Source organism: Camelus bactrianus, chromosome 15 (genome assembly GCF_048773025.1).
Source record: "Camelus bactrianus isolate YW-2024 breed Bactrian camel chromosome 15, ASM4877302v1, whole genome shotgun sequence".
NCBI classification, from domain to species: domain Eukaryota; kingdom Metazoa; phylum Chordata; class Mammalia; order Artiodactyla; family Camelidae; genus Camelus; species Camelus bactrianus.
The window spans coordinates 14110537-14128991 of record NC_133553.1 but is presented as its reverse complement, the minus strand read 5'-3'; the positions used below and the strand labels follow the sequence as shown (position 1 = coordinate 14128991).

The 18455-nt window shown below is 58.6% G+C and overlaps 2 protein-coding genes across 5 annotated transcripts in view; both read left to right on the top strand.

Moving 5' to 3' along the window:
• MYT1L (myelin transcription factor 1 like) overlaps nt 1-3878 on the top strand; it is a 171673-nt gene extending 167795 nt beyond the window's left edge. Inside the window, exons 22-23 of the mRNA XM_074341602.1 lie at nt 649-792; nt 1820-3878. Coding sequence (XP_074197703.1) covers nt 649-792; nt 1820-1846 — 171 coding nt within the window. The 3' untranslated portion in view covers nt 1847-3878. The remainder of the gene's footprint in view (nt 1-648; nt 793-1819) is intronic.
• An 11343-nt stretch (nt 3879-15221) lies between these two features.
• Nucleotides 15222-18455, top strand: part of PXDN (peroxidasin) — a 60467-nt gene continuing 57233 nt past the window's right edge. For 3 of the 4 annotated variants that reach the window (XR_012499154.1, XM_074341599.1, XM_074341601.1), the window contains exon 1: nt 15239-15560. Coding sequence is in view for 3 of the 4 variants with exons in the window: in XM_074341599.1 (XP_074197700.1) it covers nt 15370-15560 (191 nt within the window). In the remaining variant the exon portion in view is untranslated. Of the gene's footprint in view, nt 15561-18455 lie in introns of all 4 variants that reach the window. The other variant, XM_074341600.1, reaches the window with a different exon arrangement.

Here is an 18455-nt window from a genome sequence, read left to right as displayed (position 1 = left end):
GACGGGCAGCTCTCCCGCTGAGCTGAGGCATGAAGTGCGGGTGTCCAGTGGTAGGTGGAGGCCAGAGGGCAGCACACGAAAGCCCCTCGACCACAGCAACTCTCCCTGGAGCGTTAGAGGAAGGAAGAGCAGCCGGGAAGCCACGGCACAGGGTTGAAGCCATCACGTGCAGGCAGATGTGCCCGCCTGGTGCCCACGGGATGACGTGACGCACCTCACAGGTGACTAGCTCACAGGTAATTGAAGCCTTACCTGTGCAGGATCAGATTCAGATGAAGGGGACGTCTGAGCAGCAGCCATGACCCTGATCCAAACAAACAGCCCATCACGCAGTGGAAGCAGCGGGTCAAAGGCACGGCTGTCCTGTGCTGATCTCTGCACAGGCGCCGGCAGAAGCTGACACAGCGGGAACCTACCCTCCTTAACTCCTTCTCAGAAAGAGGGCCCTCGTCGTCCAGTCGCCAAGTTTTCAAGTGCGATGACTCAGAGCATCGAAGGCGAGCCCTGAGAACGACCAGCTCTTAGCCTGGAAGCCTCCTCCTTTCGAGCGAAGGGCTTCCGTCTCCGCCTCGGTAGCCGAGTCGCCGCGCGGCGAGGTGCGCGCCCCGCCGGCTTGTGTTACATGTCGCGCTGCCCTGTGTGTTTCAGATCACCACCATGGAGAGCAGCCTGAAGACCATCGAAGAGGAGAACAAGGTGATCGAGCAGCAGAACGAGTCCCTCCTGCACGAGCTGGCCAGCCTGAGCCAGTCCCTGATCCACAGCCTGGCCAACATCCAGCTGCCGCACATGGTAAGTGACCGAGGGCGCAGGACAGGGCTCGGCGGCCCCCCGCCGTGCGCACCGTAGGGTAGCTCTCTCCTTTCCTGTTCTCCTGGTTCTTCGCGCTCTGGATGCTTGCGGTCACCTCCCCCAGACCATAGCGCTGCCCGCTAGGACCTCGGTGGGGAGGACCCAGTGAGCCCCGTAAGGTTAAGTTGCTCTGGACAGGCCTCCCGGTGTCACAGGGACAGAGGCGCTGCGCTGCGATGCTGTTGTGTGCTGATGTGAGTCTCCCATTCAGAGAGTACAAGTTGTGTATGAACTACTATTTAATATCTCGTAGGATCCAATCAATGAACAAAATTTTGACGCATACGTGACTACTTTGACGGACATGTATACAAATCAAGACCGTTATCAGAGCCCAGAAAGTAAAGCCCTGCTGGAAAGTGTAAAGCAGGCTGTGAGAGGAATCCAGGTCTGAGCAGCGGCCGCAGCGGCGGGGCCTTGCTTAAAGAAGGACGCCTCTTGCTGTCTGCTGCTGTCTTGCCAGGAAGTGTCATACACGCACTTCTGTTGAAGCAGTGTTATGCTCACCAGACGTCATGATGATTTCATGTCTTGCTCTGAAGATAGTACCTGCAGAATAGTTCCGAATCCATTCACATTTTGTGCGTTTCATATAAGCTGGCTTAGTGGACGTGCCATGTAATGTTACAGCTGCTAATGTCCGCACACGTGGGGCACATATATTCCTGAAGGGGTAAGCTGATCCAAGTAAACAGAGTGTACATTCTTTTTAATGCTTTAGTGATTAAATGTTCTAGTATTTTGAACTGAAATGGACAAAAAAAAAAGAAAAGCTTTGAACGATCGTTTGGTCCTGCAGCCACTTTTTAGATGTTATCATTTTGCCTCATGTTGGAGGATTTTACGGAATTTAAGAACTACATTTTATGTGCATATTGTTTCATAGCAAGAATTGGTTGCAAAAAAATGCTTTATTTTTGAACAATGCTTGGAAATATTATGTGATTTTTTTGTTTGTTTGTTTTAGGAGGATGGTGTATGGTGGGGGCAATAAATGAGGTTTTTTGCATTCCAAGGAAATGGCATATGGATTAACTGTAAGAAATGAGATAAGTAATTTATTGTAAGACAACATCAAGCCATGGAAATTTGGCAGAAGATTCAAAGCAGCTTAAACAGCACTTTTAAATTAACTCCTGAGCATTACATGGTGTGACTGTGGGAACTTCAGTTAAGACAGGGACTCAGGAGAGGTGGATGTGACCTGAGGACCGCCTCTTCCATTTTCAATAAACTTTGGAACAAGCTTCTCTTATCTCCCCGAGTCCCGTGCCCCCCTGAACTGTCTGTTATCGCAATGTGCTTTCTCTAACAGAACCTGTGTGTTTTCCTTTAAGCTCAAAGACCGCGTAAGACTGTTTATTTCCCCTTTCCTCCTTCAACAGTTATGGTTACTGTTGTCGTTGTTGTTATGATTTTACGTGTGGGGAGACAAGCAGATGATCCGAGAGGCCTCCAGCTGCTGGGCCAGCCTCTCTGCCGGCCTGGGTGGGAAGCAGCCCCGTAGCGTCCCCCCGCCCCCTGTCGCTTTTGAGTAAGCGTGGGTCCCACCCAGAGGCAGGACGCCCTGTCCTGCCTTCCGCTGGAGACCGCTTGACCACGGACACGTGCAGAGCTCTGTGTGGTTTGTCGCGACCTCCTCTGAGCATGAATGCAATCAGAGTTTAGGAGTAACTCGATGTACTTCAGCACTTTCTGCTGTACACTAGATCATCGTAGACGTGTTTACACCCTGGAGATCCGCTTGTCTTCTCCCGACGGCTGCACTATGTGTACGCGTAAGACCACTTCCCGCCGCTGCATCCCCGCCCCAGCGGTCCCGAGGGCGCCGCGCGGCCGCGCTTTCTGACTGACGTTGACCTGATGTACATGTGACAGCACCCTTCCTTCCGTGTCTTGATGTTATGCAGGAAGTACAAAAGTACTTTAAAATTTTGTTATGGAGAAAAAGATGGGTTTTGTAAAAATAAAAAAAAAATATTTTTAGCAGAACAGGACTTACAGGGTCATTGTCCCCACAACGTGCCAGTCGACTATTTGCACTTACCTTGTCCTATATATCCGTGCGGAGGTGTGCAATTCCCGCGTCAGTAGCCTTGCGACCCTGACCCTGGAAGAATCTGAGGAGGCCGCCCGCTGCCCCGCGGGCGTCGGGGAGGGCGCTCACAGGGACCTCACAGCAAACGCTGACACGGTTCTCCACCTCGGTGTGTATATGTGTACAAACACGTGCGCATCCCAGCAGCACTTCGTACGGCTCGCTGTACAGAGCTTACAGTTCTCCAGGAGGACTTTGGTAACGAGCTGGGAGAAGACGGTGTCATTCCTCGGGGCTCCGCCGCACCTTCTCGGGGGCCCTCCTTCTGTTGCGCGGTTCGTTGCGGCTGCCATGCTCAGAATTGCCTTTTCGAGAGCTGAAGCAAGGTGCTTCGCGTTCCGATGCCATATATACCGCCGGGGCCCCCGGCCCCGCGGGGCCCCGCTGTTCATATCGGCATATGCATCCCCTCCCCGTGGTGTCTGCAGCTTCTTTGCCAATATAGTGATGCTTTCAGTAGAGTAATAGGTAGTGTCAGTTTGGGATTTTTCTTGTCATCACCTGTGTACAATGGAAAGGGGTTTTAAGCACAAATCTGCTGCTCATCTAATGTTGGGACATAATGTCAAATCAGAAGCTATCTGTCACTGTTACCTAGGGAGTCACAGAAGTGTCACACGTTAGAATGCTGCCCTTTCAGAGGGAGTTATTGTGAGTCATCGCAGCTTATTTATGATACCTTCTTGTTCATGTTCATTTCTAAGTTAACTTAAGTGATCATTTATGAAGACAGAATTTTGTATAAATATTTATTGTGCTCTCTGTGGAACTGAAGTTTGATTTATTTTTGTACTACACGGCATGGGTTGGTTGACACTTTAATTTTGCTATAAATGTGTGGAATCACAAGTTGCAGTGATATTCATTTTTAAATTGTGAACTTTGTACAAATTTTGTCATGCTGGATGTTAACACATCTTACTCTAAATAAAAAGGTGTTACCACATTTGTAGCACGAGAGGTCTCTGCCTGGGTGAGCGTCTTCACTGGGCTCTGGAGGCGCCGGGCGGGGCCCCCGGGAGCGTCTCTCCGCCAGTCGCTCCAGTTTGCGGTTTGGGGAGGTCCGGTTCCCTGCCCCGAGGCACGTGAGAGCAGATGAGTCTTTAAATGATGTGATCAGCTCGGGAGGCCCGCGGCACCCTGCTGGTGGGGAAGCCGTCCTGGCTCGTGAGTGAGTGTCTCCCCTGCTCTCTCCCCGGAGGTCACGCCACGCCCCGGACGCCGGGACGGAGATGTCCCCACTCCCACAGCCTCCTCCTTAATGGATGTCACCGCTCAACACCTTCCACGCCCGAAGTCCCCAGTGAGCCAACAGCATCCATCAGGGCTTGCCCGGGTCGGGCGGGTGTCACAGAGGCTCACAGGCCACTTCCAGGCACCAAGCCTCTTGGGTCCGGCTCTGGGCCCCAGGCTCCTGAGCGGTTCCCCAGCCTCCCCATGTCTCCAGGCCATGGAGGTTTGAAAAGTGTCCAGGTAGTCAGCTTTGTCAGATGGATGCCTCCGGATGGCTCAGTTTCGAGGAAGACACTGTGTCCTTCTCAGCACCTCATACCCGGGGTCTCTGGGGTCACTCGGCCTGCGACCGGCTCTCTGGGAGGGTCCTCACCGTGTCACTTCCCCGTGATCCACAGGGACCACCCACAACACTTAAGTACCTTCCGCATACTACTCGACGGTGGACTAGCCACCTGCCCAGCATCTCAGATTCCAGAAAGACTCACCTAAAATAGACACACTCTCAAAATATAAAATTGGAGGAAGAAACGTTTTTCTTTGTTAAACAATCTTTGTTAAAGCCAAAACGTAGTCCCAGGGCGTCTTCTGCTCTGAGATGCAAGGCCATCAGAGCACCTCTGCCAGCACGCGGGGCTGGCATCTCCCCTCACTGCCTGGTCACGGGTGTCAGTGCTGACGGGGGAGGGCAGGGTGCGCCCGAGGCTCCCGCCACGCCCGTCTCTCCAGACCACGGGCTCCCCCGTCGAAAGCCTCGTCTGTGGGACCAAATGAAGTCAAAGTGGATGCTGGTGTGTCAGGGAGCTGCTGTCAGCGGCTTGGTTCCTTCAGTTGGATTGTGAAAAGCCGGCTCCCCCTTGCCTGAGGATTAGTATAAACATTTTGGAAAGTAGTTTAGCATTAATGTCGAAAATCTTATAAAATTCAGATTTTTGACCCATTAATTCCAGAATTCCCTTCTAAAAATACCAAAACAGCTGTAAACACACTGAAATACGTGAAAACAATCCAAAAGTCTTATTCTAGAGGAACGCTTGAGCAATGGATGAGAAATACACTTTATGGAAGACCATGGAATTGACGGAATTAGAAACAACGGTTACAAAGGCTCGTTAGGGCGACGCCCATGATACAGTAAGTGAACAGGACAGAAGACGGAAGTAAAAAGACATGAAGAGGCAGCCGGGCAGCAGCCAGTTTGGGTCAGACTGACCTGTGTTGGGGGCTGAGACCCACATTCCACGTCTGGGGGGGGTCCGTCCAATCCTGTCCTCACCGCCCACCCCTGCTGCCCCCCGAGCAGCAAGCCAGGGCGGAGAGTCAAGGCTGGGGGAGGCGCACAGCTGGGAAGGCAGGTTGGAAGCCAGCACCTCCAGGTTCAGGGTGAGCATGGGGAAGGCAGTGGAGAGACACTCAGGGGTCCCCTGGGGTCCCCCAGGGCCCCGTCTAGAACCCGCCCGCTGCGCAGATCCTACGAGGGCCAAGGGAGGCTGTGACAGCACTTCCATCACATGGACAAGAAATGAGGTTTTTAAAAAATAAGCAGCCAGAGTGAGGGTTCCAGAGGGTTCAGGAGGAGAGGCTCCGGGACTCCCAAGGTGGGCACCGCCTGGTCCCCTGGGCACTGAGGCAGAGAGGACCTGGAGCACAGCTGGGCACCAGGACTCCCCCAGGGGCGTCCACCTGGAGCCCAGCCCAGCGCACAGCCTCCGCCCTGAAGCCCCGGCCCCACAGAGGTGGGATGTCCAGCCCTGCTCCCTCCTCCTCGGGAAGAGTCTCCAGGAGCAGGAGACACCCTTAGTGAGGACGGGGCATCGCTCGGCTGCCCGAGAGCCTTGTCCCTGCAGTCTGTCCGGGGTTCCCGTCCGTGGACCTCCCCACGCTCTGCCGTGACCGCGGTCACTGTCACACAGCAGAGCGAGACAAGAGAGCCCCGGCCATAAGCAACTTAAAATCAAGGACAACAAACTTTATTGTCTTTTTGATCTGGAAGTTTATTCACAAAAGCCATCACACCGTTTCTCTCCGTGTGATCAGATTAAGGGCCTTGTTCATTTCCTTCTTTGTGTGGTTTTTTCCCCCGCAGTTTTACTGAGATGTAAGTTATCCCCGGGCAGGCTCAAGGTGCACAGCCGACGGCGTGGTTCACAGACGCAGTGAAACGGTCACCACTGCAGCTTTAGTGAGCATCTCACATCCCACAGAGATGCAGGAAGAAGAGAAAGCAAAGAAGAAAGGGGGACAATTTTTCCTGGGACGAGAACTCCCAGCACCTGCTGTCCTGGCGCCTTCCCCGGCCGTCCTGCCGCGGTGCTGCCGCGGTGGACGCACGTCTCCGGCCCTTCCTCACCCAACTAGGAGTTTGTACTTTTGACCACCTTCCTCCAATGACCCTGTCCTTTGTCCTTAGAGCTCAATTACCAAAATACCCCCCAAAATTGCTGGTCACTGTACAGACTGAATGAAGACGAAAAACAACACAAAGGGCAAATCCCACCGCAGTAAATGCGGAGAGAGGGAACCTGTCTGTAAAGGACGGCGCAGACACATCCCAGCTCTGGGGGCACCTTCCTCTTGTGTCTGGTGCCGTGACCTCGCCGCGGCCTCCCGGCTGGTCCCGAGGAGTCCTGACCTGCGTGAGGCCACATATGGGGGCGGCTGCTGGAATCTCCCTTGCTTCCACAGATTGGAGTCACCTCCAGATTCTGGCCCCATCCTCAGTTATAAATTTTCTTCCCTCTTTTTTTTCCCTCCTAATTGACATGTTTTTTTCGGTTTAACACAGATATGTTCCTGGCAGCAGAGGGTCAAGGCACCGAGAAGGTGGTAGGTTACCAAGAGGAGGGTCTAGAAAATGAGAGGCTAGTAACCTCCGTCGGCTTCACCTGCTCCCTTGGGCTGTGCCCGCGGCACCCACCCCCAGACACCGCCCTGAACTCGCCCGCTCTCCCTCCTCAGTCTCCGCCAGCTCGGCGCGGGGGTGGCCTGGTCAGTGATCACACTGGAAACGACCAGGCTTCCTGCTTCCTCACCCCGACCTCAGCGTCAGAAGAGCTGAGAGTCTGCTGGCGGCTCAGGCGCTCAGGGAGCCCTCGCTCTGCGAGCAGCATCTTGTCAGGTGTTGTGTTGCCAGAAATATTTCCTGGAATCCAATGAAGCGTTGATTTGAAAAATGCCCCCAACTACTTTAGGCTTATCTGACGCAAAGTATGAAAGCTAAGGTCGTGGTCACATTTTTAGAATTTTCATTCCTCGAGAATAAGGAGAGAATCCCATCTCGCTTCCCTGGATGAGAGCTCTGTGAAGCCTGGACCTGGCTTTCCACCTGTCTCCTTCTCTGACAAATGAAAGAGTTCGGGCTCAGCCCTGCCGCGGCCGCCTCACTTCCAGTCGCCGGTGCTCCCACCGGTCAGGGTCCTCCCAGCTTCATCCTCAGCGTCCCCGACCCCGGTACACAGCGATGCTCACAGGGTCAAGCGAGGTGTCCCCGAGCCCCAGCTGCCTGTACGTGAGCGAGTCCGGTGTCTTTCAGTCAGAAGGCGTTGTGAGGATCTTAGCGCCAAGGGCAGGGTCCGTGGGGAGGGCTGCTGGGCTCGGGCCGGAGGGCGGAGGGGACCAGTGGTGACCAGCGACTCTGCTTTTGAGGGAAAACCCTGGGAGCTGGTCCACAGGCCTCTGTTCCTCCCTAACAAGAGGAAGTCTCCCCTCACGGGACTGGCGGCCAGGCCCCCAGCTGCGTTTCATTACCCACCGCTGGGTGCTCACGCTGGGTGCTGTGCAGACCAGAATCCAGAATACGCCAACTCAAATGCGACTCTCTGGCGCAAGGGTTATTTGAGCTGAACATCTGGAGAAACAGCAGACGCTGGAGAAGCTCTGAAGACATGCTTTGAAGACAAGCAACCCCTTCGTAGGAGAACTTCGCCGCTTGCGGGAAAACTCCACCTGGGAGGGGGGCTTCTCTCTGGGCAGGAGAGAAGGGTGATTGCAAATCACCGGAGCCCCCGTCAGTGGGAAGGCCTGGCTTAACTCTGCACGGCAACCACATCTGTTCACCACACGGGGCCCCCCTTCCAGTACTGGCCTTCCCACTGCTTCTTTCTTTGATTTAGCTGAAGATGGCATTTAAACCCGGATTCTAAGCCACCACTTTGAGACCCTCAGCTCCCGGGCGTCTCCCCGGTGCGCAGGGGGTGTATTTGCTCATGGACTTCTGTTCTTCTCTCGTTCATCAGTCTTTCACCAGGGGACCCACAGCACAGACCGCAGAAGTGACACGGAGCAGGACCCGGTGAGGCCCTCCTGGGTACAAAAGCCTTTCTGTGTCTCCTGTTTCTTGCCTGTAGGAAAAAGGCTTCAGCCTCCCTGACCTTCCCCGAGTTCCAAAGGGCAGACTCCAACAGCTGTCATCAGGGAAGGGAGGGGTGCAGAGACAGAAGCGTGCGGCCTCGGAGCAGTCCTGGCTCCTCCCCGGGACCTGCACCGCAGTGTCTCTGAGCTCTTCCTCGGGAACTAAGGCCCCACCCAGGTGGAGGATGCAGCTTCGGGCTGAGCACAGGAGCCCTGGAACCTCCCCACCGCCAACAGGAAGACCACGCACCCCTGCAGCCCTCCCCTCAAATCCCGCCCATAAAACGTTCCCCCAAACCATCGAGGACCTGGGCTTCCTGAGCACCAGCCGCCCCTTCCCTTGCTCGGCCCTGCAGTGAGCCTTCCTCCGCTCCAGGCCCCAGCGTTTTGGTCTGCTTGGCACGCGAACCTGCGTTCAGCCGCAGAGGAGCAGAGGGAAAGCCACCCTAAGAGCAGGCCCTGCCCTGGGGTCCGGGAAGAACCGGGCCCACAGCACAGGAAGGGAAGCCTTGGAGCCCGAGAAGCTCTGCTCTAGGCCCGGCTCCCTGCAGCAGGAGGGGCACCGTGAGCCCTGCTCAGGCCAAGCGGCGTGCCGCCGCCGGGCTGGGTGGATGCCGGCCCAGCCCCAGCTCAGACCTCTGCCCACCAGGGCCAGGGCCACTTCCAGGCCCGGCCTCGGGAGCGGCCCCACACACACTGCTCCAGTGCTCCCATACTTGGCATTCCTTCTGGAACATTCCTCAGGTGACCCAGCAGGGAGGGGTGCAGTGCATTCCAGCCAAAGGCCCAAGTTCCACCCAGGGCAGGTGAGGGAGGTGCAGGCTGGGCCGGCCCCTGGAGGCCTCAGCGACGCAGGGCAGAGCGCAATGGGGTCCATGCTGTGATGGGTGGAGGGACGTGAGGTGGGACCAGAGGCTTAATTCTTCCCGGGGAGGACAGGCGACTTCCCACTCCCTTTTCTTCAGAAACCCTTTCTCTGTCCTTTGCAAACGTGTGCAAACTTCACGGCCAGAGTAATTCTCCAGACTCTGAGACTCCAGCAGCTTCCCGAGGACCTGAGAGCATCTTCTGGACTTTGGGTCCCCCAGGACCCAAGCCCCACTGTCCAGTTCCCTGGGAGGGGACGGGACTCCAAACTGTAGTGGGTTGTGCCCCCTGGGCCACAGAAGCTGAAGTCCTCCCTCCTCTGTGGGGCAGGCTGCCTGTGCCATCAAAGCTGGGGGCAGGAAAGCCCTGTACCCGCCCTCCCAGCTACGAGGGCCAGTCTGGAAAATAAACTGACCACAGGCAAGTTAACAGGAGAAGAGACCCAGACGTCGTTAAGTTTTATATGATGTGCGCAGAGCGTCACTGGGCAGAGAACGAACCCCCCAAATCGGCGGGACTTGACAGTCTAGGTGCGCCTTCACTGGGGGGGGGGGGAGAGGACGCCGGCCTTCTAGGGGACATTCTTTAGGGAAGATGGCCTTAGAGGGCAGGGGGGTTGGGCTGCCAGTTTGTGACAGTTTCCCCTGCTCAGCCACCTCCCCTTCAGTGCTGTGACAAGTCATCCTTGGTAAAACCCTCGAGCAGGGGACCATGACAATGGGGTTCCTGTTGGAGGACCCCTCTGGGCAGGTGAGGGGGGGACCATGATATCCTAAAATTATTTGAATTATTCGGAGCTGAAGGCAGCCAGGACCCCGCAGACCAGGTCTCCGGCCGACCCTGGCCCACCACTGAGTGCGTGGGTACCTTGTGCCCTTTGTTCAGCCCTGGGAGGGGTGACATGCTGCCGGGGGCTGGCTCCTCTGTGCTCAGATGCTGGTGGGGCTGCGTGTGGACCGGAGAAGCCTGCAGAGGACATGGGCCGCGTGGATCCAGCACCCTCAGAGGCCATGGAGGATCTGTCAGGTCTCCAGCTCCCGAGGACGGGAGGTCAGCTTCAGGGCTGAGCCCGCATGTGGCCGTGCTGATTTCAGTCTAACAGCTGTAAGCGGGTGTGCTCGGTCACCTGCCTCCTTTCCAAAATTTAAATTAAAAAATAAAGGCTTCAGATGGTCTGAGGGGAAGCACTGGAACTCACTGACTGAAGCTTCAAGGTAAACGGGTTGCAGGAGAGGGCGGGCGCTGTGCGGGATCACGACCAAACACTGGAGCATTTATCAAACAAAACCAAGGGCTCTGACCCGGGAAAAACCAATCTCTGGCCCACCTACGTGAGAAGCGGTCTTCCAGTTCATGACAGTGAAATGATACCGTGTGCTTAAGGCTGTGTTTTCTCCCCTGGAAGGGGTCTCGGACGTCCCTCAGGGTGAAGAGGACCCGGCACGCATGCACCGGCGCGCTCAGCGGCAGGTAAAGCGCAGCACGGGTGTGCCTCTGTGTGTCCGCACGCACTGCTTCCAGAGAAGACACGTTCCCCACCGTGGCACTAATTCTAGAATTTTGAGTGTAGGGCTGAACTGCAGGTGCAAACCAGGCTCCGGGTCGCAGACACCGCCCGGCCCAGGATGGAGCCACACCTCGTCCTGTTCTGACCCCCCAGCCCCACTTCATCCCTTCAGGAGTTTGCTGCAAACCAGACCGCCTCCCGGGCCCTCCCCCTCCTTCAGCCTGGGAGCAGCCCACGAGGAGGACAGGCCTGCAGCGCGGCTCCAGGCCACGGTGTCCCGGCCCCTCACCACCCCTGCCCGCTGCCCCCGTCCCCCGGAGCCCAGGCCCTTCCTGGCATGCTTCTCCTCTGGGCAGAGGCTGCTGCGGACGAGGTCAGAGTCGGGGGGAGGGCAGCAGGGCGTCCCGAGCCAGCGTGTTCCCAGGGGAGGAGGAAACACCTGGTGGGGACAGACACAGGGAAGGGCCGCGAGGACGCGGCCAAGGGCTGCTGAGGTGGCCGCAGCCCTTCCGGCCACACCAGGAGCTGGACGGAGGCGGGGGGGGGGGCTTCCCCCTCTGAGTCTGCAGGAGGAACCTCGACCTCGGACTGCCGGCCTCCAGGACTGCGGTCAATACGTTTGTGTGGGTCTTGGCACCCAGGCTGGGACGCTCGGGGGCAGCCACCCCCAAACTGGCCCCTGGAGTCACCCAGCAGGTCCCGTGGCTGCAGCGAGTGAGCGGGGTGGGGCGGGGCTGGGTGGGAGGACGCCGGCGGAGGCTCCGGGTCGGATTTGCCGGGGAGGCTGAGGGCTGCCTTAGGCACCGCCAGGTTCTGGAGGGTCTGAGTCATCGTCTGGGAATGGCCGCTTGGCCGCCCGACTCCGGGCCCCCCAGACCCCGGGCAGCTTCCCGGGAAGGAGGACACTCGCGCCCCGGTGTTTACGGAAGGTTCCGGTGCAGGCATCTCCACAACTTCCCCGTTCAGCCTGGGGGAGGAGCTGGTCTCCTTGCCTTACAGATGGGGAGCCCGAGGCCAAGAGGGGGCAAGGAAGTCTCCGGGTGGAGCACAGAGTTGGCCAGCCTGCCTCCCAGTGTGTCCTGTCCCACAACCCAGGATCTTTCCTCAGAAACCCACCAAGTGTGGGGAGACAGATGAGCAGACAGGAGGCGCCATCCCGCTGGAGGGGGCAGAGAATACCGACTGTACCTGGGGGCCCGAGGGCACTAAGGGCGCAGGTGCTCCCTCAGGTCCCCCACGGGCGAGTCTGACGTGTCCAGGGGCTCTTGGGGCGGGGGGACAGCCAGCTGAGCAGGGGGAGACCGGCCGCTGACGGCCTGAGGCCAGGAGGGCCTGCAGCCTGACGGCCAGAGCTCTTCAGCCTCCGCAGGCCAGCCCAGGGCGGCAGCTGTGGCAGTGTTGGGGAGCAGAGGGCCTGGAAGCCCCAGGAAGCGGCCCCTGCAGCCCCAGCGGTCCTCCGGCAAACGTCAGCAGCGCTGGGCGCGGGCGGCAGCCCAATGAAGCCTGGGAGGGTCCCCAGCACCGTGGCCGGCCGCGCGTGGGTCACACAGCTCAGTGCTGCAGGGCGTTGCCGAGTCAGGCCCCATCCCTGCCCTCCCCGGACTAGCGACGGGTCCTTGGACAGGCTGCTCTCTTCTCTAAGCTTCCGTTTTTTTTCATTTGCAAAGTGGGGACAAGAACACCTACTCAGGGCCGCTGTGAGGCTTGGACAGCAAGCTGTGTGCGCACCGGAGGTGGTGTGCTGAGCCGGCATTCAGATGGGTTAGGACTGCTCCGGTCTCCACAGCCCGACACCTGCGGTGTCTGTGCCAGCAGCACACAAACGGTGGAGCCTTCTGTGTGGCCACGGGAGCAACTGAGGCTTGTCAGCGAGCACGGTCACCCTGGAAGGAACGTCCGCTGGAGGACAGATAACAGGGCTGGGGCAGACAATGTGGTTGTCCACGTGGCCCACGGGAAGGCGAAGATGGGGGTGGGGTGGGGTGAGGGGTGAGGCTCCCATGGGCCTCTAGAGGGCAGAAGCAGGAAGTACTGGCTGGACAAAAGGTGCCGGGAGCACGCAGGGCCGTTGGAAGGAAGAGCTTCATGGCTCAAGTATGGATCCTTTCAGGCTTGATCGTTGCACCGGCCTCCCACACCTCCACCCAGGCCGTGCAGATGGCCGTGTGCCCGACTGATGTCTTCAGGGAGACAGCACAGTGGGACAGATGGTGGACAGATGGATGGATGGAAGGATGGGTGGAAGGAAGGAAGCTGGGAAGGTTGGGTGGATGGAAGGACGGGTGGATAGATTTTAAGGAACTGGCTTGTGCAGTTGTGGAGACTGGCAGGTCCTACCTTTTAAAGGCAGGTCAGGAGACTAGAAACGCAGGCAGGAATGGGTGCTGAGGTCTTTCGGCACAATTTCTTCTCCGGGAAACCTCAGCTTCTGCTTCTAAGACCTTAAACTGATCGGATGAGGCTCATCCACATTATGGAGGGAAGACTTTACTCTAAGTCAGCTGACTGCAGAAGTTAACCAGTATTAATCTCCCCGCAAAATACCTTCAGGCCCACGCCTGCATCAGAGTTCTATCAAATCACTGGGTGCGACTGCCCAGCCAAAGGACAAAGGAAAGCAGCCGCAGCTGCTGCTGAGCTGATGGCAGGTGGAGGTTGCGTGCTGCTCAGAGATGCCCGCCCCCGGGGTGGCAGAGGTTGGGGGTGAAAGGTGGCCTTTACCACTGAAACCGGAGGGGCCCCAAGACACTGGGATGAGGGAGCGTCGGGGTCAAAGCAGTGACACCTTCTCTGTCCTTTGCAGGGAGGGTGGACGGGTGAGCCAAAGAGAGGATCTCAGTGGTGGTCCAGGGGTGGTGGGGAGGTTATGGGAGGGAGGTTGGAACGAACAGAAATTGAGCACCAAGGAGTAACTGAACCAACAGGATTTCACCGCTCCTTCCACATGGGTGAGGACCAAGGAGGTAACTTCTGGGTTGGGAGGCGTGGGAAAGTGGTTTGAAGCATCAAGTTAGTGACTGTTTTTTAGGGAGAGTAGCATTTTGGGTTTCTGACATAAGTTTCAAATTCTCATCAAAAATTTGGGGCACCTGGACAACAGTTGGAAACGGGTGTGTAGCCCAGGGGTGTGCTCTGTGGGAGCCATGTGCCTGGTTAGAATGCAGGGCTCCCGGCTGGTGTGTTTCGGGTCCCTGGATGGCTGGGGAGGCTGCTCCATGTGGTAACGAGGACAAGGGCTTCTGGGACAGGTCTCCGGAGGGGCCTCGGGTCGACCACCACTCAGCGGCTCCTAAATGCGACCCTAGAAACCCTGCAGGTCCCGCGGTTCGCTGACACAGCGGCGGGAAAGCTCCATCATCCCAGCCCCAGGCAGCGCACCGGGGGTGGATGCCCATCCCGTCACCCAGCAGTCTGGGGGCCAAACAGACCCAGGCTCCACTCTGACGCTGGGTGTGGCGAGCGCGCAGCTTTGGACGAACGGCTGTCTGGACCTCCTCCTCCGCTGTAACGGGCAGAGACTGGGGCCCTGAGCCAGTTGCCAGTCAGGGAGGAAAACGTGGGTGAAGTGTCAGCACGCTGCTGCAAACATACATACAGGAACTGTCTCTTCCCCCCCCCCCCCCCCCGCGTCCCACCGTTCTGCTGCCTTCCCGTGGCTCGGCGCGAGGCCCACGGGGGGAGGCCCAGGGGGCTCTTCACGGTGGGTCCACGAGGGAGGAAATAAAGGACATGGAGTGTCCACCTGGCCCAGCTGCGCCCAGGACTCTACCCACAGGCCTTGTGTCCCAGCAGTGCCCTGGGTCCGCGGTGCACAGAGCGCGCGGGCAGTTAACAGGCCTCGGGGGCTCAGGCAGGGAGCCTCACCGCCTATTCCAATCCAATCCACTGCTGCAGTGTGTGTGCGCGCGCGTGTGTGTGCCTGTGCGTGTGCATGTAAGACAGGGCCGGTGCGGGGCAGAGTGTGTAGGGAGAGGGACAGAGAAACAGAGAGCGAGCGCGCGAAAGCGAGCAAGCAAGCGCTTGGAACCCTGCCTGGAACTTGGTAAGCGTTCTAAAAGTGTTTTACAAAACAACAAAAAACCCTATTGCACACATGTGGAAACGGCGGCTAGGCGAGGTTGGAACAACTTGGCCAAGGCCCCAGATTGTGGGCGCAGATCTGGGATTGGAACTCAGGGGCCCAAGCTGACCTCTGCACCCGGGGCAGCCCCGCGGCTGGGAAGGGGGCGCGGCGGCCGGACGCCGGGCTGGAGGTCCTCGCCCCGCCCCGGCCCTGGGGGAGGTGGGGGTGGGAAGGGAGGAGCCGCGCGCATGTGCACAGCTGGCGCCCCCCGCCCCCTGCGCACAGCTGGGACGTGGGCCGCTGCGGGGCGGCAGGCGGGCGCAGTCCGGAGCCGGCCGTGGATGCGCCGGGCCCTCGAGGTCGGTCCGTGCGTCCAAGCGTCCGTGCGCGCCGAGGGCCATGGCCGTGCTCCCCTCGCGCCCCTGCTTGCTGGCGCTTGTGCTGTGCTGCTACTTGGGGCGGCTGGCTGCGGTCGCCCCAAAGCCGGGTAACGGGTGTCCGAGCCGCTGCCTGTGTTTCCGGACCACGGTGCGCTGCATGCATCTGCTGCTGGAGGCCGTGCCCGCCGTGGCGCCGCAGACCTCCATCCTGTGAGTGTGGCGGGGGCACGGGGCACCGGCGGGCAGGGGCTCCGGCGGCTCGGGGCTCGCTGGGCGATCGCGAGCCGAGGGCCGGGGAGGCGGATCGGAGCGGCGGGGCCTTTGTCCGCCCTGGACTGGGCGCGGGGGGCGGACCTGAGCGCAGCGCGCGCGGCCTCGGGAGCCGCCTTTGTTTGGAGCTCGGAATCCCCGCTGGACCGGGAAGTTGTCGGGAGCAGCCGGGGAAAGCCCCGCCGCCCCGCGCGGCCCGGTCCCGGTCGCTCCCCTCCTCCTCTCGCCTTTCTCCCCCTGCCCGCCCTGCTCCAGCCCCCTCTCCTCCCCGAGCCGGCGCTCCCCTCCTCCCGTTTCCCCTCCTCCTCTCTTTCCCCTCCCCCTCTTCCCTCCTCCTCCTACTCGGCGTTTCCCGCTCCCCGTTTCCCCCTCCTCCCCGGGGGAGCCTCCCTGGCGCCCCGTCTGTGACCCGCGGCAGCGGCACCACCACCACCACTTCCCCGCTCTTGCCGGGGCGCCGAGAGCCTCCTGCCGGGATTGTCCCGGGCCCCGCGGGACGCACGGTTCTCTCGGGCTTCCCTGAGCCGCGGGCGAGCCTGGCCGAGTTCCGGGAGGGGCCGCGGTGCGGGTCCCCGAGTTCTGGGGCGGCGCGGACGGCCCGGCTGGGGCCAGAGTCGGGGTCCGAGCGGGTTTGCGCCCGCGGTCTGCCTCCTCTAATCTCCAGGCAGGGCGCGCCGCGGCGGTGCCATCGCGGGGACCCGGCGCTCCTGTTGGCACAAAGTATCCCGCCCTCACCGGCCAGTCCCCTCTGTCCCCAGAGGTTCCAGACCCGGGATGCCACGAGTCTCTTGCAGGCCTTGAGCTATTCGGATACAGGCTGATTAGAAATTTTCACAATCCGAAAAGGCAGCCTCCATTTCAGGCGCCGACTGCATTCAGCGTCCTACAGCTGCCCTTCGGAATGCCAAAAATAGTTTCTACTTTTCTTGGCTGGGCCAGAGTACTTTTGGCACTCTCGAAGAGCCTGCAAAAGTTGTAAAATTCTGAGTGAACTATTCAGGAAGTGGGCGGTCAGTGTTTGTAGTTTTAAAACGAAGTACACGACAGACCACTCTTGCAGCGTCCTTCAGGGTCCTTGAAGGGACTTAACACTCAGCCCCCGAAACTGCCTCCGGAGAGTGTGGAGGGCCAGCCAAGGCCGGGGTGCCCGAGGGCAGCAGGCTCTGAAGGAAGGGGCTGTAAGGCAGACTGAGCGAGGGCTTCTGGATAAGGTCATCTTAATTCTTCAGTGAGTCAGTGAGAACATCTTGGATCCTGAAGCCTTTCTTCGCATCTGCCGGAAGTCTAATGCTTGTGCCGGGTTTTGCCTTCACATCTTAATTGGTTTTTGAAAAGAACAATATTTAAAAATACAAGTGCTGTAGAACAAAAATGGAACCCCACTCCCCTGCGTGGTGAGGTTCTCCACAAAACCTTACAGGGTTTGGTAAAATAGCTGAGCGCAGGACTGAAAACGCCAACGCGCACAGGGGTTCCAGGGAGCACTCGCTCACCTTGCACTTTCACGGTGTTTTGCAGTTTTCAGAGCTGTGCTTAGTGACCTGGCTTGGTCTCATCCGTTCTGTGAGGAGGCAGGCGGCACCGAGCGGACGGAACAAGAGGGTTATTGGTGACATGGACACACACGGTGGGGCTGGGGGGCTCCCATGGCTGCCGGTGTGGACTGGGCCAGCGTAGAACTGAGTCTTGGTGTGATGGGGTCCAGCTGGGGACACGGAGAGGTAGCAGTCTGAGGGAGACAGGGGACAGCCCTGCTGGAGGAAGGAGACCAGTTCTGGGCTCTCCTGTTGCCCTGGGCCCTGGAGTCCAGTCTGGTGCGTCCTTGCTGGGGTTGCTCACAGATTCCACTCGTGCAGAAATACTGGGTTTCACCTCAGCTTTTCTCCCAGGTGTCTGTCCCCATGCATTTGCTCTCATTTTCTACCTAAAAACATGATTTGGTGGAAATTGAGGACTTAGAAGATAAGAGGGTAAGGAAGGAGCCTGGCGCCAGGGTCCAGCCGTCGCATCCTCCCTTTGCTTTCAGGACCCTCCCCTCGGCCTCCCTGGAGAGGCTGAATGGGAATCTCTGGGGACATCAGACTTCTCTCCCCAGCATGTTGTTTTGGGAGTGTGTTCCACTGGGGCCCCACAGTAGATTGTCTTGCCTCATGGTTGAGGCTTCAGACATAACGGTCCAGGAGCATCTTGTGATTCAGGTTGGCCCCTTGAGTTCGTGCCAGCTGGACAGCAGAAGGTGGTGTTCCAGAGCAGGGCGGCTGGCGCCCTGCAGGCCGTCTGGTCCTGCGGCTCGTGGAAGCTGTGCAAGGTCGGGTGTGCTACTCAGTTCAGCTCAGAAGCATTTGTAGGAGCACTTAATTTTTGAATATTTTACTGCCTCAGCACTACAGTAGACATTTGTTGCCACAGTAATTAAAAAGCTGGTTTTAGAAGATACCTTGTGACAATTTTCCTTGCCCCCTTCCTGTCCTCCTCCCACCTTGAACATTTTTGGGGGAGTCACGTTCTAAACACACTGCATCGGAGTCACTCGGCACTGGGGCTCTGGCCTTGGGCAGCGGGACCTCTGCCCTCCACACCCGCTCCTCTCTGACCCGATTCTTTTCCCTGTAGCCTCTACTGTGAGGTCATGGGAATCAACTCTTTAAAACTGACTTCCCTCCCACAGTCCAGGCCACGCCAGAGCCACGCAGTTACCCCATGCCCCCGTCCAGGGGACAGGAAACCGTGTTGTTGGAGGGAGTCTGGGGATGTGGACGGGCCCCACAGCCGTGCAGGGCTGGTGAGCACCTCCCCTGGGGTCCCAGTCAGCCTGCCAGACAGCTGTTCCCAAAT